This window comes from Macaca thibetana, chromosome X (assembly GCF_024542745.1).
Source record: "Macaca thibetana thibetana isolate TM-01 chromosome X, ASM2454274v1, whole genome shotgun sequence".
NCBI lineage: Eukaryota > Metazoa > Chordata > Mammalia > Primates > Cercopithecidae > Macaca > Macaca thibetana.
Window position 1 is genome coordinate 114,387,589 of NC_065598.1, and position 27,722 is coordinate 114,415,310.

The 27,722-nt window shown below is 40.6% G+C and overlaps 3 protein-coding genes across 4 annotated transcripts in view; 1 reads left to right on the plus strand and 2 right to left on the minus strand.

Moving 5' to 3' along the window:
* The window catches only part of NDUFA1 (NADH:ubiquinone oxidoreductase subunit A1), a 970,503-nt gene that overhangs the window by 327,910 nt on the left and 614,871 nt on the right, over positions 1–27,722 (plus strand). The gene's annotated exons all lie outside the window — the stretch shown is intronic.
* Positions 68–27,193, minus strand: LOC126946098 (A-kinase anchor protein 17B-like). 2 transcript variants are annotated; one of them, XM_050776101.1, is made up of 4 exons: positions 27,053–27,193; positions 8,244–8,374; positions 6,266–6,437; positions 68–4,659 (listed from the first exon to the last, which is right to left on the minus strand). In XM_050776101.1, the coding sequence occupies exon 4, from the start codon at positions 4,480–4,482 to the stop codon at positions 3,010–3,012; it is 1,473 nt and encodes a 490-aa protein (XP_050632058.1). In that variant the 5' UTR covers positions 4,483–4,659; positions 6,266–6,437; positions 8,244–8,374; positions 27,053–27,193; the 3' UTR covers positions 68–3,009. The 2 variants fall into 2 exon arrangements, with proteins under 2 accessions (XP_050632058.1, XP_050632059.1); XM_050776102.1 differs by lacking the exon at positions 27,053–27,193 and adding an exon at positions 22,673–24,370.
* Positions 10,426–12,007, minus strand: LOC126946123 (A-kinase anchor protein 17B-like). The gene is given in 2 exon segments (XM_050776135.1): positions 10,426–10,847; positions 10,849–12,007. Coding segments are annotated over 2 exon segments (792 nt in total). The 5' UTR covers positions 11,257–12,007; the 3' UTR covers positions 10,426–10,463.

Genomic DNA, 27,722 nt, shown 5'->3' on the forward strand with positions numbered 1-27,722 from the left:
TAAAATGTGCTAAAGGGAGGATCATCTTAAATCTAAATATGATTTCAGTTTGTCCAAAATGAAAAGAAAACTATGGTCTTTAGTCCCATGAACTCTGACAATGTCAGTTTCCACAAAACAGGAAAAGTGACATAGAAACGATATTAAAATCAGGCATCTGTATTTCCACAGAAAATGTTATTGTGGATGTGCAACATGCTAGCCAATACATGTGATAAATGAACAATATTCACTATGATAATTTTATTTTTAATATATCTGACAATGGAATATGTATTACTTCTCTAACAATGCAAATGAGAAAAGAGATCATCAACAATAGCACAAAGCAGCATACTGTAAGTAGAAACTTTCCCCCAAAGGTGGACTTATCAGCATTTATTTAAAAATGAGTATTTTAAACAATTTTGCAACAAGTAAAAATATGTTTATTTGGTTCTTATTTTCAAAATTACCAGGTTACATGGCCTTCTACCTGAGAAATTTAAACAAATTGAAAGCACATTGACATATTTTTAGTCTTTTTGCATTACTACCAGCAACCCATACAACGAAAAACATGAAAATACCTTAAGACAAAGATTAAAGTTCAGACCCTTAACAGGACATAGAAAAAGATATGAGAAAACACTTATTCACTACTTAGCACAACAAAAAATAGCAGTGTTCATTAAGAAGGTGGTTACAATATTTTAGTTCTATTTTACTCCTTACTAAGCCATTCAATTAAAAAGTACAGGATAAGTTGTCTTCCTCATTTAGGGCCTACACACCAAAAAGGCTGACTCTTTTATAAGACATATAAAAGTCTAGGGTTATTCAGAATGTAAACATAAAACCAGTATTTTTACTTTCTTCTAAGTCCCAGGATGGTATTTAGAAAAAAAAAGAGACAAAAATGTTATATAGAAATGACTTAGCACCAGTTCTAATACACATAAAAATTGCACATGCTGTACTCTGCAATTTATTTTTATGTCTGACTACTGAGCAGCAAACTGTTTTCATGTCCAAAATCTCTGCAAAGAAAAATCAAATGACAATGAGTTTTTTTCAAAACAAGCATAGCTGCTTCTCATTACAAACCCATAATATTCTTTGTTTTAATGGCATGACACATGAAAAATTAAGAGGCAGGTTTTCGTCAAAGGAAAATAATACCTGGTTACTGAAAGTTGCCTGACAAAATACAAGCTGTTAGTAGTTTAAAAGGCTACTCTGGACAACAGTACTTTGAACATTAAGTCAAGGCACTTGCCCCATGAGCGGTGTTTTTCAGATTTGACAAGCCAAATCTAGTTTTGATGGAAAAGTCACTGGCTTGAAAGTGGAATTGAACCCAAGGGAGCCAACAAATCATCCACTGGTTATTATATTATTAATAATAAACAGCATCTGCTATGGTACATTCATTTCTGACTTCTTGCATGTACTAACATAGCTCTATGATTAGAAGAGATCGATGAAACAACTTGTGGCTCTTCCTTCAGATAAATAAGATTTTGTAGCCCTTTCACATACCAGGTTGCTCAAAAGGCTGATTATATGCACACATTGTGATAATCTGGGCAGCTACAATGACTGGCATTCTACCTGGCTCTACCAGCTGGTACTTTACTACAGAATATCAAATTAAGGGTGTATGAATGAATCATGTCATATCAAAGTGTTGCCCTTTACTGCTTCTGTGGATTTAAAATCACTTTTTCCTGTTGCCAACAGTCTCTAATCTCGTTAATGTCTTCAATTACCAGGTCAGGCATAGTTTTGTTGGAGGAAAAAAAAAAGCAATCTATTGCCCCTGAGGTCCTAAATGCAAGGTAAGGCAGAATGAATCAGCTGAGCTTTCTATAGAACATGCACTGCACTAAAATGTAAGTCTTCAAGAATCCATAAAATATCCCAATTTAAAAACATTTATGAAGTCAAAAACTAGTAGGTAAAAAGATCAATTGCTTATGTTGAGAGTTTACAAATCCTACACATACACATTTTTCTCCAGCTACAAAACTGTAGGCTTTTCTCTTGACTCTTTTTAAAAACTCAGTGGCATCACTAAGGATTGAGAAGAGAGGCACTTGTTACTGTTTAATAAAGTTCAGTTTGGGGATATTCAGTGACTTTTTACAGACTGATGTAACCCAGCCCTGAGTGAAAGGATTACATAACCTGAAGTGGAATAGTCACATCCTCTCTTTTCAAGTGACATTATTGGTGCCCCACAATTTTTCAGTATTTCCTTTTGCAAATTCCACTGGTTATATTACTTCAATCATGCTATTTTTCTAAAATGGAAAGATATGGGGTTCTTAAAAAAAACAAAAAACAAAAAAAACTCTGCTAATGGGTTTAAATACTATCCACTTAAACCTCAAAGGACAATCTAGACCACTTTTAGATTCTTCTTCCAAGACTTTGTCTTGAAAAAGACAACTCTTTGAGTATTTAAATGTAGTAGTAAGATGAATTTGCTCCTGGTGGATGCTCATGCAACCCTTTAATGTCATGAAGAAGTCTATGTTCTAACTGTTGTCTCTTTTTTCTACAATTATTTCTAAATAAAACTCAGGAAAGTTTGTTGCTGCACGTGGTGTTTCTGACCAAATCAAAGAACATGTAAAAGGATCATTATTCATTCACTGTTGTCATCTTTGGAGATAAATGACACTGAATGATGATGTTGTGACACCTAAGGAGCCATAGAGGGCCATCTCAACCCCTCTCGATGTTAATCTACTCCTTCACTGGCATAGAATTAAAGTTTTAGTTGAACTATAGAAATGTCTATCCTTGGATCAAGTAGCATTTAAAAGCTTGAGCAGGGTCCAATACAAAATATTATTTCTCTTGCCAAAGTTGAAAGCATAGGTCAAAATGACTCCATGTGTATTGGCAAGCTTTGGAAATATAAAACACACAGGTTCTGAAGCTTTTAAATGCTGCTGTCTTGCTGTGTAGTTGTTAATTACATGGCTACATTTGGTTTTAAATTTTCTTCTTGTAACATGTTTACTGTGAAAAAAGATACTCCTGATCTAAGTGGCCATCAAAACATTTAAAATTTAAAGAACCAGTGCAGTTATTTCCTGAATAGCTTCCATAGTCAATATACTCCTGACCATTTTGTCTACTATAGTGATAATCAGAATTGAATTTGAAATAGTTATAATTACATCCTCTAAACCTTCTTGAATTCTGGTTATATTCTGACTTCCAAGGAGTCCCTCTTCTTCTGTGAAAATTACCAAAATAGAAAGACCTAGCCCTTCTTGATGACGTTACGGGCACCTGAGAGGGCCCATAGTTCACTTTCTGATCCAATGCACTATCACTAAACCTCCCCTCTAGATAACTGGAACTGGGTTCCTGGTAGTAATCTTCGTCAAACAAGTATTTGGGAGCTATCTGTTCCTTCATTTGGTCATTGTTGTTTTCATGTGTAATGAAATGACTTTCACCCCTACGCCATGAACATATCCATTTCGGTTCATACTCAGACTTCCTGCCTGGTGTCCTAAACCTGTAATTAGAGTATTTTTCCTCACCATCACTCCTCCACTTTGAAAAAAATGTCTGCTGACTCAACCTTGTATTTTGTTTGCGTGTGATCATTTTGTCAGTGTCAAGAGGTTCTTTTTCTGAGAAACTATTAAATGTGGCCACAGATTTCTCTTTCTCCTCTTTGTTTATACTAAGGGTTTCACTGAAGCATTCAGAATCACTACTAATTTCCTCTAAGAAATCTGTCAACTGTAAATCTAAGCCTATTGACTCGTGGGGTGTGGACACTTGGCTTTTCCTTGTGGATTTGGAATCTTCAATATAAGTATGAGTCTTTTCCAACAGACAGCTGTTTCCATCAGTTGGGGACAGCTGACCACCAGCTTTATGGGCTGTCTCCTGGCAATGAGTTTTAAACCCATTAGTACATTCTTTGGCATAATCTACTTTTCCTCGTTTATGCTCAGGATCCTGAGTACAAACGTTTGATGAGTTATCATTTTCTTGAACCTGTTCTTTCCTTTCCAGGTTTTCCCCTTGGCTCGAATTGATTGAGTGATGCCTACGCTTTCTCAAACTAATCTGAAATCCATCTCCCTTAGTTTGGACATCCCTCTGCCACTGACATGTGCCTGCTACCTGACTTGTTTCTAGGCAGATACGAGTATATTGTGGAGCTTCATAATAATTGAAAAGATAGTCAAAAAATGCATCTGTTTCATGGATCTTAGGTTTCCTGCCTTGGCCTCCCCCAGATAATTTGGAACAGGATTCACTAGAACCGTGGTGATCTTCATTTTCAAGAGACTGGCCTTTAATTATCGTAATCTCTAAGGAGTTATGCTCAAAAAACAAACCGTATTCATATTCTTCATCACCTAATAATATTCCAGTTCTCTGTTTTCTAGGGGAATACCTTAAATTTTCTTCCCCAAGGCAGTGGGAAGATTTCTGTAAGTGATCCCTAGTTATTTTCTCCATTTTTTGTTTTTGCTTATTGTCTGACTTGGCAACCTGATATTTTGATATTTCCTCTTGATTTTGAAGATGCAGAGTGTTTAGCTCTTCTTCCGCCAGAGTTTTCAATGTGTTCCCTCGAGAAGCATTAGCTTTGGTGCCAATAATGTCGACCTCCTGTGGGTTAAACTGTGTGGATCCCTTCAAAGAAAAAGATTAAAAATCTCTCATGAAAAACTAAACAGATTAAAAAATTCCAAAGAAAAATTGTGCTTTCTGACATTGTTCTGAAGAGACTTCTAATACCTGGGATAGATCCAAATTAGGAACAGTATTGCACTGAGGAAATAGAAGGCAAAATTAAATGTCTTAGTCTAATATGAACTGTTTTGAGTAGGTCTATGCCCATGCTTATGTGAGAAGGCACCACACTTTACATAGCCTTCAAAGCACATGACTCTTTTCTCACTTGTTTGAAAATCAGTGTGCCTGATGTTCCGGGTATTGTGCTAGGAGCTGGAGATACAAAGAGGAATAAGAAATGATCTATAGCCCTCCCAGAAAAATCCCAGTACAAGAAAAGACTGACGGGTGAAATGTATATCTAAAAGGGTCCACTAGCTTAAAAGATAAACTGTCTTTCTTTTCATACCAGCCTCTTACTATGGACTGCAGGTAAAGCTGTCTCTGAGTTTCCTCCCCATCTCCCTGTGCTCAGTAAAAAGCAAGGCAGCAAGTAGCAAATGTGGCCGTGATCATGGTTCTATCTGCAATCATGTCTGCAGTGCTATCTGCTCTCCATAACCGCACAGCAGGTGAAAGGTGCTGCCCACAGGCCCCATCCTGCTGGAGGCTTTGTACTGTGCTCCCACTGACACCTGACACACATCAGAGCACAGTGCCTACACACTACCTGGGATTAGAACCTGGGACTGCATAATGGATATTAGTATTTACGAGGCCAAGAAATCAGACACCACACACATAGAGATAGATTCTTTAGGAGGAGTCACCCTCAGAGGTCATTAAGGAAAATGAAAAGAGATCCAGCTAGCCTTATTATCAATGTAAATGTGACATTTTTCTGATCCTGATTTCACTAAGTTTGATTGTCCACACTAATGAGAAAAAGGTCAAGATTGCAAATATACATAAAATTTATGTAATCCTAATGGCATTTACTATTCATATTTTAAAACACTGAATATGGATTTTTAAATGAACACTTTGGCAGCTTTTCTGGCTTTTAATCCAGGACATCTGCAGAATCTGGCTATCTTTAAGAGGTCAGGAAGGGGGAGAAACACCTTCCAAAAATGAAACTCTCCAAACATAACAATTGCTCTGTGGGGTGAGTAATTTCTTATCAAATAGTTTAAAACTAGACTATCATGAGCTTGTTACAAGTCTCAAGACTCTACCAAACCTACTGCAGATGAGTGGAAAAGTAAGGTTAATAACACCTAACATCCACCCCCCATCCGTTTCTTCCCTCTGGCATTTTTCTGTTACATCCATTAGGAACTTAGAAAAGTAGACACACTAGCTAAATGTTCTGGGTAATACTGTCCTGAAGTTTAGAAACAGAAAGAGAGAGAGAATGAGAGAGAGAGAGAGTCAAATGGAAGAGTTGGGACGCAACTCCTTTAGAGAATGTGGATATCCCTTTTGTAAACTACTATTGGGTTGTTAGAGGTCAGCCTATTAAAATAAGCCCCAGTGGATGCAATGAGTCTTCCATGGAGTGAATTTTCAAGAGACCACTGCTCAAATGCAAAGGTAATGTCTCAGAAAGGCGAGTACCTACCAAACTTGAAGAACAATTTGGCAATAGCCTTCCTGAAATGTTCCTCAGGAGTACACTTAGGAACCGAAGTGCCTCAACTCGCCTCTGAGACACTAGGTACTGCCTCTTCTCCCACTCCTCTGAAGAGTCCGGCTCTTGAGGTGCCTCAGCTTTGGCTTTGGGCTTCTGTTTCCTGAAAATTAGAACTGTCTCAGTTAGGCCCTTATGGGAATGTGGGGAAAGGGAAAGAAGAGACAATTACCTAAGTCAGAACTTAGCCAAAAGTCAGAGGATTATCTAAATTGGATGTTCAGCCTGGATTTGGGGGGGACTAGTTATATTTATTAGGCTCAAGCTCTGGCCAAGTTTCACAGACATGACCTCAAGTAATTCCTATCATTCCACTGGTAAAAAAAGAAAGGGACACATGGAAGGGTATTCTTTATCTCCTTTTTGTTGAGACAGAGTCTTGCTCTGTCACCCAAGTTAGAGTGCGGTGGCACAATCATAGCTCACTGTAGCCTCAGACTCCTGGGCTTAAGTGATTCTCCCACCTCGCCCTCCCGAGTAGCTGGGACTACAGGTGTGTGCCACCATGCCTGGCTTTTTTTTTTTTTTTTTAATTTTTGTAGAGACAGGGTTTCCCCGTGTTGCCTAGGCTGGTCTTGAACTCCTGGCCTCAAGTGATCCTCCCACCTCAGCCACCCAAAGTGCTGGGATTACAGGTGTGAGCCTGCTTATCTCCTTTTCTGAATGGCTACAATTTATATGAAAGAATAAAAGAATAAACATGCATGAGGAAGGGCCAGGAAGTAAAATTAATTTTCAAAGCTCCATAGTTTTGGCTCATCTGTACTCGACTGGCAACCTTTGGCAATCCAATAGCCCCTTCTAGACTCAAACTCCTGAACTGGACATCAACAATAAGCTCAAAGAAAGAAATACAAAGAGGCCAGGTGCAGTGGCTCACGCCTGTAATCCCAGCACTTTGGAAGGCCACGGCGGACAGATCACCTGAGGTCAGGAGTTCAAGACCAATCTAGCCAACATGGTGAAACCCTGTCTCTACTCAAAATACAAAAATTAGCCAGGCATAGTGGCTCGAGCCTGTAGTCCCAGCTACTCGGGAGGCTGAGGCAGAGGTTGCAGTGAACCGAGATTGTGCTACTGCACTCCAGCCTGGGCAACAGAATGAGAAAGGGAGAGAGAGAGAGAGAGAGAGAGAGAGAGAGAGAGAGAGAGAGAAAAGGAAGGAAAGGAAGGAAGGAAGGAAGGAAGGAAGGAAGGAAGGAAGGAAGGAAGGAAGGAAGGAAGGAAAGAAGGAAGAAAGAAAGAAAGGAAGGAAGAAAGGAAGGAAGGAAGAAAGGAAGGAAGAAAGGAAGGAAGGAAGGAAGGAAAAAAAGAAGAAAGAAAAAGAAGGAAGGAAGGAAAAAGAGAGAGAGAAAGAAAGAAAGAAAGAATATATATGGAGGCTTCTTAAATTCACAGATAGAATTTAGGCCAACAAGAAAAATACTCCCAATCAATCCATGCTTTCTTGCATACAAGTTAGCTTGATTACTGAACATTTTATAGAAGAAATTCCATCCCAGCCCTAAATTCTTGAGAATTTTAAATTAGTAGGCTAGGACATTTTGATAATATTTGGTAAACTGGTAAAATTCCTAAGTTGGCAGGCTAGGATTTTTACTACAAAATTTCTGGTCCCTTTTTAAAAAAATCATTTATTTCCAGACATCTTAATTTAGCTAGTTCTATTATTCCTCATTATTTGTCCTCCTTGACAAACATATTTTTTTGAAGTCTCTTGTTTTCAACAGTTTTGCTATTTTGGTTTTGTAACAGCACAGTTGAAAGACTGTAGCTTTCAATGGCATTTTCCAATCTGCTCCAATCCTTGCCCCCCATCTCAATGTTATCTACCAAGTCTAGCTGTTCATCCAAAAGGATTAATCCCTAAATCAAAGAAAAAAATCTTCATTAAAGTTGGTCTACACACCTTTCAGCTACTTCCTCTTCTCTTTTCTTTTCTTTTTTCCTTTCTTCTTCTAGTTCTTGTAATTTTAGCCTTTCCTGATTTCTCCTCCTTACAGCTCCTTCCCCAAAGTGTTTGGTCGTATCAGACGTAACCTGCTCCAAAACAATTCAAAGTTTCATTAGAAAAGTTTGCCAGCTGGCTGAGCACGTCCCAGGTCAGAAAGATAAAACTAAGATGGTACATGGTAATTCAAAATCAATTCAATTCAAAATGTCCTCTCTGCGTCCCAGTACTCATATTCCTACTGCTTCTCAGCCACCAGCCAAACAGTACTTGTAAGCTTGAGGATTTTCTTTGGCAGAACCCTTGAATAAGTATATCAAATCATCACCTTAACTTTACACAATTTTACTTGTCAGTCATACCTCAATAAAGCTGTTTAAAAAAAAAAAAAAAACCCTGAGGAGCTTACTTTACATTATGGTCATAGACACCATCACAGTGCCATCATAGGCACAGGCTGAGAAATGTCAGTCTGTTACTTCTGGTTCATTAAAAAGATCAAATGAGTTAAAGTTTTTTTTTTAATCATCGGGAACAAAAATAATCAGAAGTGTCTGTGGTGCAGGGAGAACAAAGATGCACAAAAACTAACCGGATGAGAGAGAAGATCTATCATGATTAGTAAACAACTTTTCAAATCTTGAAATAAAGTGAAAATCAGACTGAGATACTACAAAATAGTATAAAATAGGTTAAAATTTTTGGTTAACCAAATCACAAGAAAATTAAAACCAGACACTGGACAGCGGGAAGTGGTCTCTCATCTTGTGGTAATGTTTTATTTATTTATTACTTATTTATTTATTTTTGTTTATTTGTTTGTTTTTTGAGAGGTTCTTGCTCTGTCGCCCAGGCTGGAGTGCAGTGGCATGATCTTGGCTCACTGCAACCTCTGCTTCCCGGCTCAAGCGATCTTCCAGCCTCAGCCTCCCAAGTAGCTGGGACCACAGGCAAAAGCCACCACACCTGACTCATTTTGTATTTTTTGTAGAGACGAGGTTTTGCTATGTTGTCTTGGAGCTCAACATGATCCACCCGCCTTGGCCTCCCAAAGTGCTAGGATTACAGGTGCAAGCTACCGCACGGAGCCTAATTTTTTATTTTTTAAGCTGAGCAGTGGTACATGGGTGGTCATGACAGTATTTGCTATATCATTTGCCTGGCTGAATAGCTCATAATTTTAAAATACACATTTTACTATAACTAGCTACATATACACACGTGTGCGCGCACACATACACATACTCATACACTGGAAGCTGAAAGTCCAAATTCATGCTAAAGACTGATTTACAGAAAAAGGAGAGTCTAGTTGCATCTTTTCCACTGCTGGGTTAAGACTTCAAGAAGGAGATGACGAAACATGTAGACATCAATGAGATGACATGATGGAGTAGACAGGCTGATTTTGAAAGTAAAGAATCCAAGTTTGTTAGGATTATGTTTTAGCAGTTTACCTAACAGACATCCTGAAAATTTAAGTTGTGACCCAGGAATAAAGAGGGAAAAAACTGCTCTCCATGTGGTTTCTTTTTTTTTTTTTTTTTTTTTCTTTGAGACAGAGTCTCACTCTGTCATCCAGGCTGGCATGCAATGGCGTGATCTCGGCTCACTACAACCTCCACCTCCCAGGTTCAAGCAATTCTCATGCCTCAGCTTCCCAAGTAGCTGTGATTACAGGTGCATGCCACCACGCCTGGCTAATTTTTCTATTTTTAGTAGAGACGGGGTTTTGCCATGTTGGCCAGGCCAGTCTCGAACTCCTGACCTCAAGCAACCTGCCTGCCTCGGCCTCCCAAAATGCTGGGATTACAGGCGTGAGTCACCACAACCGACCTCCATGTGGTTTCAAATTGTATGTATTCCTCTCTTCCTCTCTCTCAGCAACTTGTCAAATATAATAAGCATATGAGATAATTCCACAGGGGCCATGAAGAATTCTTTAATGCCCTCAAGTAGTTGAGACAGAGCCTCAGATTATAAGAACCATCACTTTAAAGTCACAGCTGGCAGCATGCCTGATAGCACAAGAATGAGTGTTCAAATCAGCATTGTTTTTCTTCCTAAACATCCATGTATTAAAAATAATAAAAGTCTTTATATATCAACTATTGATCAGAGCCTGGTAGGGTCTAAGAAAATTTATTCTAGATGCTTCCTTCCAGCTTTTACTCAGGATCACCTGAACAGTGGAAAATAAAAGAAACTCTGGCTACTTCTTACCTTAACGTTACATGCCAGAGCTTTCCCATCATCTCCTTTAAGCATCAGTTTCATTCTTCGAAGGGACTGCATGGCTTTTACAAAGTCAGTTGCCTCCTGGTACTGTATGAAGGCCTCAAATGTCTGTAAGCCAAAGCTAAAACCCCCAAAGCTCCTGTCAGTCATCACTTCTCTGTAGGGGCCAAGCATAAGGATATCCACATTCTTGATCTTCCCAAAACTTTCAAAGACTACCCAAAGGATCTCTTCACATGGCTTCTCCTTGCTAGAACCTTTAGGTGCAAACCATTTACAGGGCAAGTCTTCAAAATATATGGAATCTGGGCTCTTCTCATGGTCCTTCAGCCCCGTCACTCAACAAGGGCTCTCTTCCCTTGGGGAAGTGCTCCCATTCTCCCTGGGCATCTGTAGCCACTACTTTTAAGTCTTTTTTCAAACCATTTAACTTGATAATCTTCCCATGTAACTTTGCCTTCAGGATCTGAACCAAACTTCGGGTCTCAGCCTCACCCTCAAATCGAATGAAGTCCTCTGTACTATTGGAAAGCCAAACTGTGGTGAACTGGTCAGGGCAAATCAGGCTCTTCAGCTGGTCAAGAACTTCCCAGTTAGAGAAGGGCCTCACAGGTTCTAGACTCCCTGGAAGCAATATGCTGATCAACAATTTTGCTATGGGCTTGAGGTAGAGGTGCTGAGCTGCACAGAGCTCTGTTGCCTCAGAGTTATCATACACCGCTGTGACTGTCATGGTGTCCTCAGACCACCTTAGAGAGCGAAAGAGAAAATTTTGATACAGACGGAGTAATATACAGATTTGGATTGTGAAATGGTGTTGGCATTGCTGGACTTAGAACAAATTGATAAGAAAAACTATACTACAAGTAGAATTAAAATAATATCTTCTGATGCCTGGAAATAATAAGTTATTTCAGCAGGGCTTCCGAATATAAGGTTAATACAAAAAAGCCAATAGCCTTCCTATATAACAGCAACGAACAGGTAGAATTTGAAATTTAAAACTCAATACCATTTACATTAGCACACAAAACAATGAGATACTTAGTTAGAAATCTTACAAAATACGTACAAGATCTATACAAGGTAAAGAAAAACTAACTATGTGGTCCACGAAAAAGAAGACTCAAGATGTCAGTTCTTGCCAACTTGATCAATAGATTCAATGTAATCCCAATCAAAATCCCAGTGAGTTATTTTGTGGATATCGGCAAACTGATTCTAAAGTTTATATGGAGAGGCAAAAGATCCAGAATAGCTAACTCAATATTGAAAAAAACAAAGTTGGAGAACTGACACTATCCAACATCAAGACTTACTATAAAGCTATAGTAATCAAGATAGTGGTTTGGTAAAAGAAAAGACAAATACACCAATAGAAAAGAATAGAAAGTCCAGAGAGGCCCACATAAATACAGTCAACTGATCTTTAAACAGAGGAGCAAAGACAATATAACAGAGCAAAGATAGTCTTTTCAAAAAATGGTGCTGGAACATTTAGACATCCACAAGACCTTGCATATGGCAATGACTTTTTAGATGTAACACCAAAGGCACATTCTAGAAAAGAAATAATTGATAAGTTGGATTTCATTAAATTTTAAAATTTCTGCTCTGCAAAACACACTGTCAAGAGAATAAAAAGACAAGCCACAGACCGGGAGAAAATATTTGCAAAAGATATGTCAGATAAAGAATGGTTATCTAAAATATACAAAGAACTCTTAAAACTCAACAATAAGAGTACAATCTGATTTAAAAATGGACCAAAGCCCTAACAGACACCTCCCCAAAGAAGATACACCAGATGGCAAAAAAGCATATGAAAAGATGCTTCACATCATATGTCATCAGGAAAATGCAAATTAAAACAACAATGAGATACCACCACACACCTATTAGAATGGCCAAAATCCAGAACACTGACCACACCAAATGAGGTCTCCTTAAGGAAGAAGTATCACAATGAGCATGTGGTACAACAGAAACTCTCATTCATTGCTGGTGGAAATGCAAAATGGTACAGTCATTTCAGAAGACGATTTGGCAGTTTCTCACAAAACTAAACATACTCTTGCCATATGATCCAGCAATGCGCACTCCTTGTTATTTCTCCAAAGGAATTGAAAATTTATGTCCAAACAAAAACTTGCATATAATGTTTATAGCAGCTTTATTCATAATTGTCAAAACCTGGAAGGAACCAAGATGTTCTTCAGTAGGTGAATGGATAAATAAACCATGGTACATCCAGACAATGGATTATTATTCAGCCCCAAAAAGAAATGAGCTATCAAGCCATGAAAATATGTGGAAGAAACTTAAGTGCATCTTCCTAAGTGAAAGAAGCCAATCTGAAAAGGCAACATACTATATGATTCCTAATACATAACATTTTGTAAAAGGCAAAACTATGGAAACAGTAAAAAGATCTGTGGCTGCCATGAATTAGAGGGGAGGGAAGGATGAATAGGCTGAGCACAGAGGATTTTTAGGGCAGTTGGAGCTATGTTGTATGATACTGTAATGATAGATACATGTCATTAACATTTGTCCAAAACCACAGAATGTTCAACACCAAGATTGAACTCTAATGTAAACTATGGACTTTGGGTTATGATGATGTGTCAATGTAGGTTCACTGATTGTCACACATATAACCACTCTGGTGGAAGATGTTAATCACAGGGGAGGCTAGGCACGTGTAGGAGCACGAGTATGTGGGACCTCTATATTTTCTGCTCAATTTTCTTTTTTTTTTTTTTTTTCTGAGACGTAGTCTTGCTCTGTCACCTAGGCTGGAGTGCAGTGGCCTGATCTTGGCTCACTGTAACCTCCGCAACCCAGGTTCCAGTGATTCTCCTGCCTCAGCCTCCTGAGTAGCTTGGATTACAGGCGTGCACCATCACACCCGGCTAATTTCGTGTTTTTAGTAGAGACAGGGTTTCACCATGTTGGCCAGGCTGGTCTCGAACTCCTGACCTCAGGTGACCCACCCACCTCAGCCTCCCAAAGTGCTGGGATTACAGGCATGAGCCACCACACCAGGCCCCTTCTGCTCAAGTTTCTTGTGAACCTAAAACTTCTCTAAATAATAAAGCCTATTAAAATAATAATATCTGTTCTATAAGTGAATAATAATAATAATATGTAATCTTTATTTAATAATATTTGTTTAATGTTTTTAGAGCTTTCAAAGAGTATATACTGTGTCTCAGTTTCCTTAACCATAAAATAGAGATAATAAGATTTGGGGGAGGATTAAATGAGTGAGTACAGGCGAAATCCTTAGAATGTGCCTGGCACAAAGGAAGTTCTCAATAAACATAAGCTATAATATTATCTATTAGTGGTAGTAGTCTTACGTTATCTCATTTGATTTATGAAGCAACCTGTGAGTAGGTATTTGCCTACCTGTTTTACAGATGGAGAAATTCAGACAGTTTCAGGAAAATTAAATCACTTGCCCATACATTGAGAAGCCAAGATTCTAAATCTCTAATCTATTATACAATTGATCTTAAATGTAAAGCCCCATTAAAAACCTGCTGGGGATGGTACACAAACACGGCAAGGGTGGCACATTAATGAACATGCACCGAACATGCATAGAACTTATAGTTCTAACCCATGCACCTGACTTAGCATCCCTTGTCCAGGTTGGTTTCCAAGTCTAAAATGGACATATCTACTCTTATTCCTCCAGTCTGTTGACTTTAACTAAATTGATCTCTAAGTTAAAGTTAAGAAGAGACAGCCTTTTCTAATGAGTGACAAAGTGAATTTGTCCTCTACTTTGGGACTGGAAAAATCCCAAAACATGAGTGCTTGCTGTTTACTTCATATTAACAAACTATTTGAAGCAGTACTAAGGTGAACAAGATCACTAATGCTGGGAATTAAAGATTTAAGCTTCTATTTGCTTAATTTAAATAGCACTTCCCAATAAAGGAGTTTTTTCTGAGTGGATATATCCAGACTCTATGTCACCAGAGTTTCTCATTAATGTCAACTTTAGGGAAATTTAGACCCAAACATATATGGCCAGATGACAGAAATTCTAACACAAAATTTACTGCGAAGTCTTGGCTAACTTCATAGGTACATAATTATTTAATAACTACCCCTAAAGGACAATCCAAGTTAACTTCCTTTAGAAGACAAGGTTTGTATAGACTGATTTTATAAAAGGTCATCAAAAGCAGTATCTAAGATACTATGTTCTAGAAATCCTTATGACAGCAACACTGAAATGGGATGATATGAAAATAAACATGTTTTCTTTCTCCAGAAGCATTATCTAAATAGCAAAATGGAAAAACTCCAGTTAGTTTGCTGTAATTTGCAATAAGGGTCAACACTAAGGCCCCTCTAGGAGAAAAATTAATGTGATATTCAATTAAGATACACTGAACTCTAACATTTATTTATAACCATTAGGTATTTATTTACACAACCTAATATAAAGCAACAGTTTTTTAAAAACATTCCAGAAAATATACACCCAAAACAGAGTTACTCTCTTCAAAGTAATCAGGCTTGTCAAGCTTTCCATTTGCTCCAGTGATACTGCCTTTGTTTAAAACACTGTAGAATGCTTCTCTTGGATTGATTTCAAAGCCTGGGTTACATTATTTTAAGTAGCTTCATGGAGGCCAATTTCTAAATTCCTTTATAATGGATTTGATATTTAGAAATTATCACAAATTACGTATAATCAAGAATGTTGGGTAAAATGGATGACTACAAGAACAAACTGATTTTCCCAAGAAGACCCAATTGTTTTTGAAAATAAAAAAAAGCTGACCTCCTTTAAAATCCTCACAACTTAAATTCCTGTTTCCCAAGGACAAAAATGACAACAGACTAAGGCATTTGTTCTTCTCATATCTTTCATAGTTGTTCACAGGCTTTAGATCTTAAAATTGAATGTCAATAAATATTTCATCTTAAATTACTCTCCCAAAATAGAGGGCTAATTATCTAATCTTACTTTTAAAATATATTGAGGACCTAGTATGAACTAAGAAGTAAACTTTTTATATATGGCATGGCTTCATTGCTATAGCAGTGTCATTGGCAACTTCTTCTAAGTCACTAAAAATTAACTAGCATAGTGACTGGGACATAGGTGCACAACAACCAACTCCCGTTGTGATGCTTCTTCCTTAAGGAGACCTCAAGTCGAAAACTAATAAAAAATATAGGAGAAGGAGGAGGAGGAAGTGGAGGAGAAAAAGGAGGAGGAAGAGGAGGAGGAGAAGGAAGGGAAGAGAGGAAGGGAGTAATTTTATTTTTAGATATTTAGTGAGTACAAGTGCAGATTTCTTACATGCATGTATTGTGCAGTGGTGAAATCTGGGCTTTTAGTGCACCCATCACCTGAATAGTGTATATTGTACCCAACAGGTAATTTTTCAATCCTCACCTCCCTCCCACCCTCCCACCTTTTGGAGTCTCCAATCCATTATTTTACTCTATATGCCCATGTTGTACATTTCTTAATGCTTCAATTTTTTAATGTTTATAATAAGAATGTATTAATTTTGTACTTTGTTTTTAATTAAAAAGAGGAACTTCGGATGATAATAACAAGCTATTAAAAGGAAGCAATTTATAACTGCTGACACCAACTTGTCCAGAAAATAGTAAAAAAAACAGATTAATACAATAGCAACTCCATTCACCCACCAAAAGCACCCCTCTTTCTGCCATCACTATAAATGCCTATAGGCATTTGAACCCATAGTCAAAGTTTGTGTGAGTCATAATGGAAGCCCGGGAGACCAGAGCAGGACTTTGAATATCACAGGCTCACTTGGCAATTGCAATACTAGCTACACAATGGGCTGCAGAACTTATCTTTTAGAACTGCTTTATTGAGGCAAAATTGATATATAATAAACTACACATTTCATAACATAAACTACACATGTATCAAAACTGTATGTTTTGGTAAATTTTGACATGTGTATACACACCTATGAAACTATCACTGCAATCAAGGTAGTCAAAATACCCATTGTCCCTCCACATTTCCTCCCTACCCTCATCAATCACTGATCTAGCTGCAAAATATTTTGTTTTGAGACAGGGCCTTGTTCTGTCCCCCATGCTAGACTGTAGTTGTGCAATCAAGGCTCACTGCAGCCTCGACTTCCTGGGCTTAAGCCATCTTCCCACCTCAGCCTCCTGAGTAGCTGGAACTACAGGCACATGTCACCACGCCCAGCTAATTTTTTATTTTTTGTAGAGACGGGTCTCTCTATGTTACTGAGGCTGGTCTCAAACTCCTGGGTTCAAGCAATCCTCTCACCTCTCTCACCTCAGCCTCCCAAAGTGCTGGAATTACAGGCGTGAGCCACCACTCCTGGCTTAGCTGCAGAGCGTTTAACTCATAAATGATAATTTATAACACAGCAAAAGCAAACAGATGTTTTTGGAAAATACTCAACTAGTTCAGGCATGGTGGCTCACGCCTGTAATCCTGGCACTTTGGGAGGCTGAGGCAGATGGATCACCTGAGGTCAGGAGTTCGAGATCAGCCTGGCCAACATGGTGAAACCCCGTCTCTACTAAAAATATAAACATTAGCTGGGCATGGTGTGGTGGTGGGCGCCTGTAATGCCAGCTACTCAGGAGGCTGAGGCAGGAGAATCACTTGAACCTGGGAGGCGGATGTTTCAGTGAGCTGAGATCGTGCCACTGCACTCCAGCCTGGGAGTCAGAGCGAGACTCCATCTCAAAAAAAAAAAGGGTTTGTGATTTTCTCCCCAACACAATCCTTGGTTTTAACCCTGTTTAAGCCAAATATACAAAAATACAATCTAGGCTTAGTTATTATACTGTAGATATAGTTATGTATTTTATGCATATTTATATATTCATCAAAATATACATACTAAAATGTGTGGAATCACTAAGATCAAATTATTAGGCTTTGACTTAAAACTGACTCTTTAGAACAACCTAATTTGTCTCTAATTTCCCTTCTAATAAGCCTGTGCTTCAATTGACAGTAATGGTAGAATTCATTAATAACTTTCCCATCATTTTCACCAATCGCTATTATATGCATAGATTAATTTATTAAACAAAGTTTTAGGAGCCTAGATAAACCAAACCTTGATGGCAAGAAATGCCAGAATCATGATATTCACAAATTATCAAAAAGTCAAATTTTAATAAATATTTCTAGTATTCCCATATTCTATTGTGCTCACCATGACCTCCCCAATCCTCCCCACCCACATGCACATATCTTTCCTTTAGCCTTATGATTAAAAGCAACCCTACTGAGATGACTTATTCTTTAATATCTTTGCATAAGCAAATGGGAGCTCCTCCAACCTTAAAAATTATAGTTATTTAATAATGTTTACACAGTGTGCATTCTAGCAGTATCTTGTGTATGTAGCTTTACTAAAACATTTCACTCAACATGTTCCCAATGCCAAAACATTTCTAAGAGATTATCAGGGAACACGGTCACCTCATCTTCCTTGCCTCTATATCTCGTAGCAAAGCTGATTGAATAACAGTAGGATAAGGGAATAGAGAAAAGGAAATAGACTGGAGATGTTGTCACAAGCCTAAAATGTTCGTTTTAACCAGCAGTGAAACCTCAATAAATTCTGCACAGTCTGCATCCTAAGACATTCCAATATCTTCTCCCATTTCAGGAGATACTGGAGAGATTCACCTAATACATCTCAGGGTTTTTAGATCAGAAATATAACTTGAAACTTTAAAAGCACTTGAGTAATCAGCAAAGTAGCCACCTATTCATTCTCTCTTGCTTGTTCTCACTCTCATAAACATTTGCTGACACAGTATTAGAAAGGCCATTTGAATGAGGTACTTTAAAAAAAAAACAGTGGAAAAAATAGGACCATCTATGCAATATCCTCTTTAAAAGTAGCTCTTTGCTACCTTTCTTTTTTCTCCAGGCTTTTGAATCTTAAAGTTAGTCATTTTGAAAACATTTAAGATGTATACAATTATACAACATATTTATGGAAATAGCAGGGAAGCCAGAATTTATTCGGGTCAAATTAACCTAGTCAATTTTCAATTTTCTGGCTACTACAGAATCCCAGTATGTATTGACCAAATAAAAACATTCCATGGTTCTTCAGTCAAGATGCCATGCATGGACGTTCAAGTGTTCTGACACGTCATTAAGTCAACAACATTTTAAAACTGAGACTGACCATATGCTCTGATCTTGAATAATTTAAAAATCACATCATTAAAATGAGTGGCACTCAGTTTTGCAATAATAAGAATATAGCCAATATATGACCCAACAAATGACCAAATTCCCAAATTAAAATGGTCTGGGCTTATGGGGGCACTGGGGGCTTTCTGGGCAGAATGGAAGGGATTTTTGGAGATCCACAGCCATTCGGCAATGATAAATTTGCAACAACGAAATATTAGAGTCCTACTGAGAGAGGATCTCTTCTACCACCATTCAGAGAAAATCAGCTCTAAGGTAGAGTTTAGTATGTGGAATTTCGATCCTGAAATGAAGAAAGCTGGATTCATATTCATTTAACTCTGAGCAACTCAATTTCCTGTTTTCTCTTCCTTGTGTTAAAACATCATCCTAAAGTTTCCTGTATGTGGTAACGTTTGTGAAAGCAACGTGTTCTGAGTGTTTCTGAGGCTAATAGAAAATAAATTAACCTGAAGAAAAGTCTTGTGTTGGCCTTTCTGTGCAAATGCGTTCACATAACTAACTCTAAGCAAGTGTGTACAGGAGTCATTCCAAGATAACAAGGGAAGAAGCTGTTTTTAAAAACCTGCACAGAGCAGTAAGCAGACCTATCTGACCAGTCTTTTGGTCTTTTGCTCCTTCGTCTGCACCAGGAACATTTTTATTGAAGAACACCTCTCTCCAGACACCTCCAGCCAGGAGTGCTACTTTATACCTTAGATTAATAAACAATGCTACTGAAGAAGACTCACTGCTTTCTCTTCTCATGAAAAAAAAAAAAAAAAAGCTATCAGGGAATTAAAGGAATGTGGCTATCTTCCATGCTTTTGCCTCAATCACTGAATAATCAGAGTATTATTTGTGGGAAATGCATATCATGAAGTTGCCAGTGTTTTGCTTCTCAGTTGTATTTCCACAATCTGAAAATTACCAACAAAATTCCTGCCCACCAATCGCCACCTACAGGTCAAAAGCAACCTTCACATGGGACCCTGCTTTGCACTATTACCCAGTTTTTAAGAGTAACAGTATTTCCCAACCTTTTAAAAATCCCAAGGTAAACTTATTTGACTACAAGTCCCACAGAATAGGATATTACCCAATACCTCGTGCTGAAAATGTGATCAAGGGAAGAAAGATTGGAGAAGCCACAATTCACTTGAACCCTTCACAGTGGACCAAAATGAAGTTATGGCATCCTAACCAGGGAACACTGCCAGAGAGAAACAGGTACAAAGTCAAAAGTGAATGAAATTGTTTTAAAATTAAGACAACTGTATATTAACAATATTCAGCACGAACAGCAAGTAAGATTTACGCCATTGTACTTACATGCCATCATGATCTGATTTTTGCACCTGTTTTATTAACAATTCCAGATATTGATATGGTCATCACAATTCCTCATTTTTCATGCCTATAGAGAGTTTCTCTAGAAATTTTGTACAATTACAATGTGTCGATAAAAATTAAAGGTTGTTAAAAAAGAAATTCTATATAGAGAAAAATTACATAGAAATTCTATACTTACTATATATTTAGTTGGATATTCTCCCTGGGGATTTGTGTCTTCAATTATTTTTGAAAGAGCATAACTCTTTCCAAAAGAGTACTGCCACTGCTCTACACTACTATTATGAGAATGAGTGCTACTATGGAAATCTTGGTGTAAAGTTTTTATTATTATTATTATTTTTGTGTGTATGTGACAGAGTCTCACTCTGTCTCACAGGCTGGAGTGCAGGGGCACGATCTCAGCTCACTGCAGCCTTTGCCTCTCGGGTTCAGGTGATTCTCATGCCTCAGTCTCCTGAGTAGCTGGATTACAGGCACATGCCACCACACTCGGGTAATTTTTGTATTTTTTTTGTGGAGACGAGGTTTCGCCATGTTGGCCAGGCTTGTCTCAAACTCCTGACTTCAAGCGATTCGCCCGCCTCGGCCTCCCAAAGTGCTGGGATTACAGGTGTGAACCACCGTTCCAGGTCTTATGTAAATATTTTTAAAAGCCAATTTATTAGGCCATCAGCAGCATTAACATACTTGATTCCCCTGCAGTCCTGATCACATTGGATCATTATCATTTTTCTTTCTGCTACCTTTATTAGTATAAAATGACAACTTAAAGCAGCTTTAATCTGCATTTAATTTTATGTAGGCTGTAGTTCCAGCCAACCTTTATATTGATATTCAACTGCCTATTCAATGTCTCCAGTTGAATGTATCATTGGCATCTCAACCTAACAAGTGCATCAGAGCCCTTAATTTGCATCTCCTAAACCTGTCCTCCACCTCACACTTGCTCCCCTGACTCCCAGTGATTTCCAGCTCCCTAAGTAGAGCCACCCTGCACCCAGGTGCTTAGACTCAAAACCTAGGAGTTAATCCTTCTAAAGTCTTTTTGACTCCACCTTTACCACAAATCCCAAATTCATCTCCATCTTCACTGCTACCCCCCAGTCCAGGCCACTGTCATCTCTCACCTGGATTACTGCAACAGCCTCCTAACTGGTCCTTCTTCTTCCTTCCTTGCCCCTACAGAGTCTACTCTACACAACAGCCAAGGTCGTATTTTTTTTTTTTTTTTTTTTTTTTTTTTTTTTTTTTGAGACGGAGTCTCACGCTGTTGCCCAGGCTGGAGTGCAGTGGCGCGATCTCGGCTCACTGCAAGCTCCGCCTCCTGGGTTCACGCCATTCTCCTGCCTCAGCCTCCTGAGTAGCTGGGACTACAGGCGCCCACCACCGCGCCCGGCTAATTTTTTGTATTTTTAGTAGAGACGGGGTTTCACTGTGGTCTCGATCTCCTGACCTTGTGATCCGCCCACCTCGGCCTCCCAAAGTGCTGGGATTACAGGCTTGAGCCACCGCGCCCGGCCCAAGGTCGTATTTTTAAAAACCTAAGTCAGATCATGTCACTCCTCTGTTCAAAACCTTCCAGCGGCATTCCATCATGTTTTGAATGAAATCCAAACTACTTACCTTCAAAACACGGCCCCTGCCCACCTCTTTCAACTCAGCTTTGTACCCTTCTCCCTTATTACCCTAGTTTTCTCCATCCCACCCCGCTGGCCTTTTTACTGCCCCTCAAATGCATCAGGTTCACTCCTCAGGACTTTGCTCTTGTGGTTCCCTCTGCCTGAAGGGCTATCCTCCAAGATTTTCTCATGGCTGGTGCTTTCTCTTTGCTCTCATTTGACTTGGATGTCACCTGCTTAGAGAAGCCTGCCCTGAACACTCTCTGAAATAGCACTGTTCTCACCCCTGTGACTTGGTAGTCTATCACCCCATTTTATTTTCACTATAACACAGAAACCATCTGATCATCGTGTGTCATTGCTAACCTTTTTTTTTTTTTAATCTGCATCTGTCTGGTTCACCATTATATCTTTAGAGCCTAGAACAGTACTTAACACACAGTAGGAACTTAATAATGCTAAATCTTATGTAAAACAGAGACTTTGCTCAATAACCACATTTAAAAGGTGTTACTTCCGGCTGGGCACACTGGCTCGCGCCTGTAATCTCAGCATTTTGGGAGGCTGAGGTGGGCAGATCACAAGGTCAGGAGATCGAGACCAGCCTGGCCAACATGGTGAAACTCTGTCTCTACTAAAAAATACAAAAATTAGCCGGGCGTGGTGATGCACGCCTGTAATTCCAGCTACTCAGGAGGCTGAGGCAGGAGAAGTGCTTGAACCCAGGAGGCAGAGGTTGCAGTGAGCCGAGATCGCACCACTGCACTCCAGCATGGGTGACAGAGTGAGACTCTGTCTCAAAAAAAAAAAAAGTATATTTCCATACTTAAAATACTAATAACAGCACCTAAAGACCCATAGTGAAATGATAATGCAGACTTGCTTGTTCATTTTGACTCCTAGACCTATTAACATTAATCAGTGAACATTGAGATTAATTTAAGTGTACCTACCAAGCACCTTTAAGACACTTTGGGGACCACAGGGAAGAGTCACCCTCAAACAACTGAGTCTAGAAAGAGAAAGAAATTGAGACAATTAACTGGAATCTAAGGAAGAAAATGGTGAATGTCAGGAGAGACATTTGGTACTTTGGGCTACAGACAAGCAATAATGGTTTTAACATTCTTTCACATGAAATGAGTGTTAGAATTCCTGAGAATAGGCTCCAGTCATGTTTAAGTGTGTGAGTATTGCTCCCTTCAAGAGTGTTGGGACATGCATAAAAATAGTTGTATCTGTCACAATAACTAGCATGGGGAGGACACCACTGCCATTTGGTTAGCAGGGGGCCAGCGATGCTAACTGCCCTGCAGTTCCTAAACAGACCTGCACAACAAAGAACTCCCCATCTCAAATGCCAACACAGAGCGGCTTATACCTGCCCGTCTAAAACATATGGAGCACTTTCTGGGACTCCAGATTAATATTCTTAACATGCTATCTTTTAGGAAGTCACTTCTGAATTGTTTTTATTCTCCCTGATTTTTCTTTTAATCATTTTGACCCAGATCCTATACACATCAACTATTCAGCAAACAGAAAACCTGAGTGCAAGCAAAGGATGAAGAACAGCAAGGCCCACCAGAATGTCTCTTTGGGGCCCTAGCACAGCGGGCTTTCAACCCCAGGCCTGAGGAAAGTTACCATCTATGGATAATGCTTCACAATAAGGTCCACAGCATTCCTGTGTGTTAAGATTACTCACCCTTCACAGAGACAGTTTCACTGCATGTCTGACAATTTCCTAATTACACAATAAGACAAGAAGCTAATCCTGAGTGTGAAACTTCCCAAGTGGGGGCTTGTTTCCCTTGAGCAGTGGCCCAGGGCCTACCTTGCCAGTCCTATTTTCACCACGCCCCTGTGTCCATCCCCCATTCTAGTTGGGCCAATCTTCCTTGAGTTCCTTTAAAGATGTTGATCCCCTCAGCCAAATATCCCCTCTCCTCATCTAAAGCCTACTCACCCTTCAAAACCTTGCTCCATTTCACCTCTTTTATGTAACCTTCCCTGTGACAGTAAAAACCAAAATGCTTTTGAGCTCAAGGTCTGGTGTCAAGCAGATTCGGGTTCAAATCCCGCCTCTGCCACTGACCAGCTTGGTGACATCCTTGGGCATGCTACCTAACCTCTTTGAGCTTCAGAAGATGATAATAGTGCCTATCTTACAGGTGGGATTAAATAAAATGATGCAGCCTGGTGCAGTGGCTCACGCCTGTAATCCCAGCACTTTGGGAGGCTGAGGCAGGTGGACCATTCGAAGTCAGGAATTTGAGACCACCCTGGCCAACATGGTGAAACCCCGTGTCTACCAAAAATACAAAAATTAGCCAGGTGCAGTGGCGTGCACCTTTAATCCCAGCTACTTGGGAGGCTGAGGCAGGAGAATCATTTGAACCCGGGAGATGGAGGCTGCAGTGACCTGGGATTGTGCACTGTACTCCAGCCTGGGCAACAAGAGTGAAACTCCATCTCCAAATAAATAAATTAATTAAAATAATCCACTAGAACTAGAAATGCCATTTGACCCAGCCATCTTTGGGTATATACCCAAAGGATTATAAATCATGCTGCTATAAAGACATATGCACACGTATGTTTATTGTGGCACTATTCACAATAGCAAAGACTTAGAAACAACCCAAATGTCCATCAATGACAGACTGGATTAAGAAAATGTGGCACATATACACCATGGAATACTATGCAGCCATAAAAAAGGATGAGTTCATGTCCTTTGTAGGGACATGGATGCAGCTGGAAACCATCATTCTCTGCAAACTATCCCAAGAACAGAAAACCAAACACCGCATGTTCTCACTCACAGGTGGGAATTGAACAATGAGAACACTTGGACACAGGAAGGGGAACATCACACACCGGGTCCTGTTGTGGGGAGTGAGTGGGGAGGGGGGAGGGATAGCATTAGGAGATATACCTAATGTAAATGACGAGTTAATGGGTGCAGCACGCCAACATGGCACATGTATACATATGTAACAAACCTGCATGTTGTGCACTTGTACCCTAGAACTTAAAGTATAATAAAAATAAATAAATAAATAAAAGACAACACTTTGGAAAGTATTAAAAAAAAAAAAAAAGATCCAAGTAAAGTACTTAACTTCCAGTGAGTGTTCAGTAAATTTTCATTATTATTATGACTACTAAATTTTCACTGACCTTCCTCTTCTTCTACAAGTGCTCCAGCCCTTTGTCTCTTCTGAGCAAAGGGCAACTGGATTCCATGATGTCCACATTTGCTCTAACTGCACCCCAGGCATTAGCCTGCCTCAGCCCACAGCTTGGTTTTATAGCTTCTTAAAGCCAGGAGCATGTTGGATACAACATAGAACCCACAGACCCAAGTGTACACTGAATCAGAGAGTTGGACAACTACCAGCGCCCTGGATCTGAAATAACTCAGCAAAAGTCTCTGTCTCTAGCAAAGGTAGGAATGCATGCTGGGAAGATAAACTGCTTCACTGTTTGGAATAAGTCTCTCTCTCACACACACATCAGCACCACCACCATTGCCATCTCCATGTTCTCTAATCTCTATACCTCGCCTTTCTTACTGTGGGTAGAGATGACACATAAAGCCAGCAAAGGCCACTCTCTTCACGTAAGTGTATGATGGGAACTTGGACAAACAGGCTGCACTGCAGGTATACTCTTTGGCTGGAACAAAATGGAAAGCAACTACAAAAGCCACGGTGGACTCTGCAGGCCCTGCCCCCCTCCCACCCAATGTTACTCCACCTCAAGTCAGCCCCATCCATCCTAATGTGTGTGGCAGCTGGGATCCTCTTGGCACCATCGCCAGCAGGCCTATTCCACTAGTCGCTTTCCTCTGTGCTCCACAATGGTTGAAGGAAAAATGCCTTCATGGAAGTTACTCCATGTTTTGAAGGCCTCCCCTGGCCTCTCTCCCCTCCCCCAAAAAAACCAGAGCACAGAAAAATGTAACTGCTGGAATGTCACATGCTTCAAAAGGCAAACAAACAACAAAACAGAATTTGAGAAGTCCCAACATATTTTTCCAAAAAATGGTTTTCTCAGCATGAAGAGTGAGCACTACCAATAGCACTGCACAAGTTTACACTCTCAACAGCATGAGGTTCCAAGGTTAGATCAGAGGTAGGCAGGAAAACAGGGCAAAATGGGCATGATCTTTGAGACCATATTCTTTTTTTTTTTTTTTTTTTTTTTTTTTTTTTTTTTTTTTTTTTTTTTTGAGGTGGAGTCTCGCTCTGTCACCCAGGCTGGAGTGCAGTGGCCGGATCTCAGCTCACTGCAAGCTCCGCCTCCAGGGTTTACGCCATTCTCCTGCCTCAGCCTCCCGAGTAGCTGGGACTACAGGCGCCCGCCACCTCGCCCGGCTAGTTTTTTTGTATTTTTTAGTAGAGACGGGGTTTCACCGTATTAGCCAGGATGGTCTCTTTATCTCCTGACCTCGTGATCCGCCCGTCTCGGCCTCCCAAAGTGCTGGGATTACAGGCTTGAGCCACCGCGCCCGGCCAAGAGACCATATTCTCAATCTAGAAAAGACACCAAGAAGAGGCCCAAAAGCTAACCTGTTTCCCATACCGGAACCCAGCGTTCCAGTACACGTTTGTTATCCCTCAGAGTTAGCAGCACTAGAAAATTCTGCCTCTTGTAATGGTCGACTTTAAATAAAAACACAAAAAGCAGGAGACCAAAAGGCGGCACTTGTCCCAAGGACCACGACTATGATTTCCCCTGAGTGCGGGTATGGCATGCATATCCTATAGCATGGGCCTCCCCAACTTGATTCTTCCCCTCGCCTCTCTGCCCACCAACCCAAGCTCAGGATCTTGCATCCCGAAAGACTTGTGGGTGAGCAAGTCACGGTCAGATTAAAACGGTCTTAATCCACCCCGCTGGAAACCTCAAGCCGAGACTCAGAATCTCTTGAGAAGTCCCTAAAGCCAAGGATGAGGGTCATCAGGGGGCGGCGGCGGCAGAGACCTGCTAATGATGGGCACTTGGCGTACCGGTCGAGCAGGAGAGGGCACCTTCAGTTCCCATTAGCAGGATATCACTGCCAACGTGCCCCAGGGGAATGCCTCGACCTTCGCCGGAGCAGCGGTTGGGTGAGCCCTCGAGTGGGTTCCGGTGCGCTCCCTGGCGCAGCGGGGTCTGGGGTGAGGGGAGAGTGGACCTGGAAGAGCCTCGGCGTTACTCTGGAAAACGTGACTCTGCTGAGGCAAGCGGGGCAACTCGGGTCTCTTGTGCAGCCCCTCCCCAATCCCCACCGAGGGCCCAGCGTGGCTGCCTTCTCTGAGGACAGAGCGGAGGGCATTTACCGGGAGCTTCAGGAACCGTTCGTCTCTACTTCACGATCCGCTGGGATAACGGGACTACCGCCCGCGCCGCCGCCGACGCCGCCGACGCCGACGCCGCTGCCGCTGCCGCCAACGCCTACGCCGCCGTCGTCGCCTCCCTCCAACCGCCGCAGTCGCAACCGTCAGCGGTCCCAGTCACCCCGTGCGACTGTCGCTCGCGAAGCCAGCTGTTGAATGGCTCGCGTCGAGCTTACCGCGCGCAGAAGCGTCCTCGCCTTATCTAAGAGGGCAACGCCAGTGCCAACGCCCCGTGACCTCCTCGATCCCCTGCGGCTCTGGCGAGCTCACCGCGGCTGCCTAGTGGCTCGCGACTGCTGGTTCTTCTGCCCGCGCGCTGGCTGCCCTCGGGGCTCGGCCGCCCTCGCCGCTTGCCCTGAACTTGCCGGCAAGACTAGTGGCAATGATGGACTCGTCCCGCCCCCTGATTTCCCCAGGGCCAATCGCCTTCTCCTGAGGAGCCCTTCAAGTAACCCCACCCCTCTCATGCTGCAAAGGCCGAGCCGAAGTTTATCCCAATGCGCTGCTCCCGAAGATTTCGAGGCTTTGACCAGGCTACTCACCCCCAGCCGCCACGAAGTTACAGTGATTTAGAAGCTGAAACTCACTTGGCCTACCAACCCCCACGCGACCT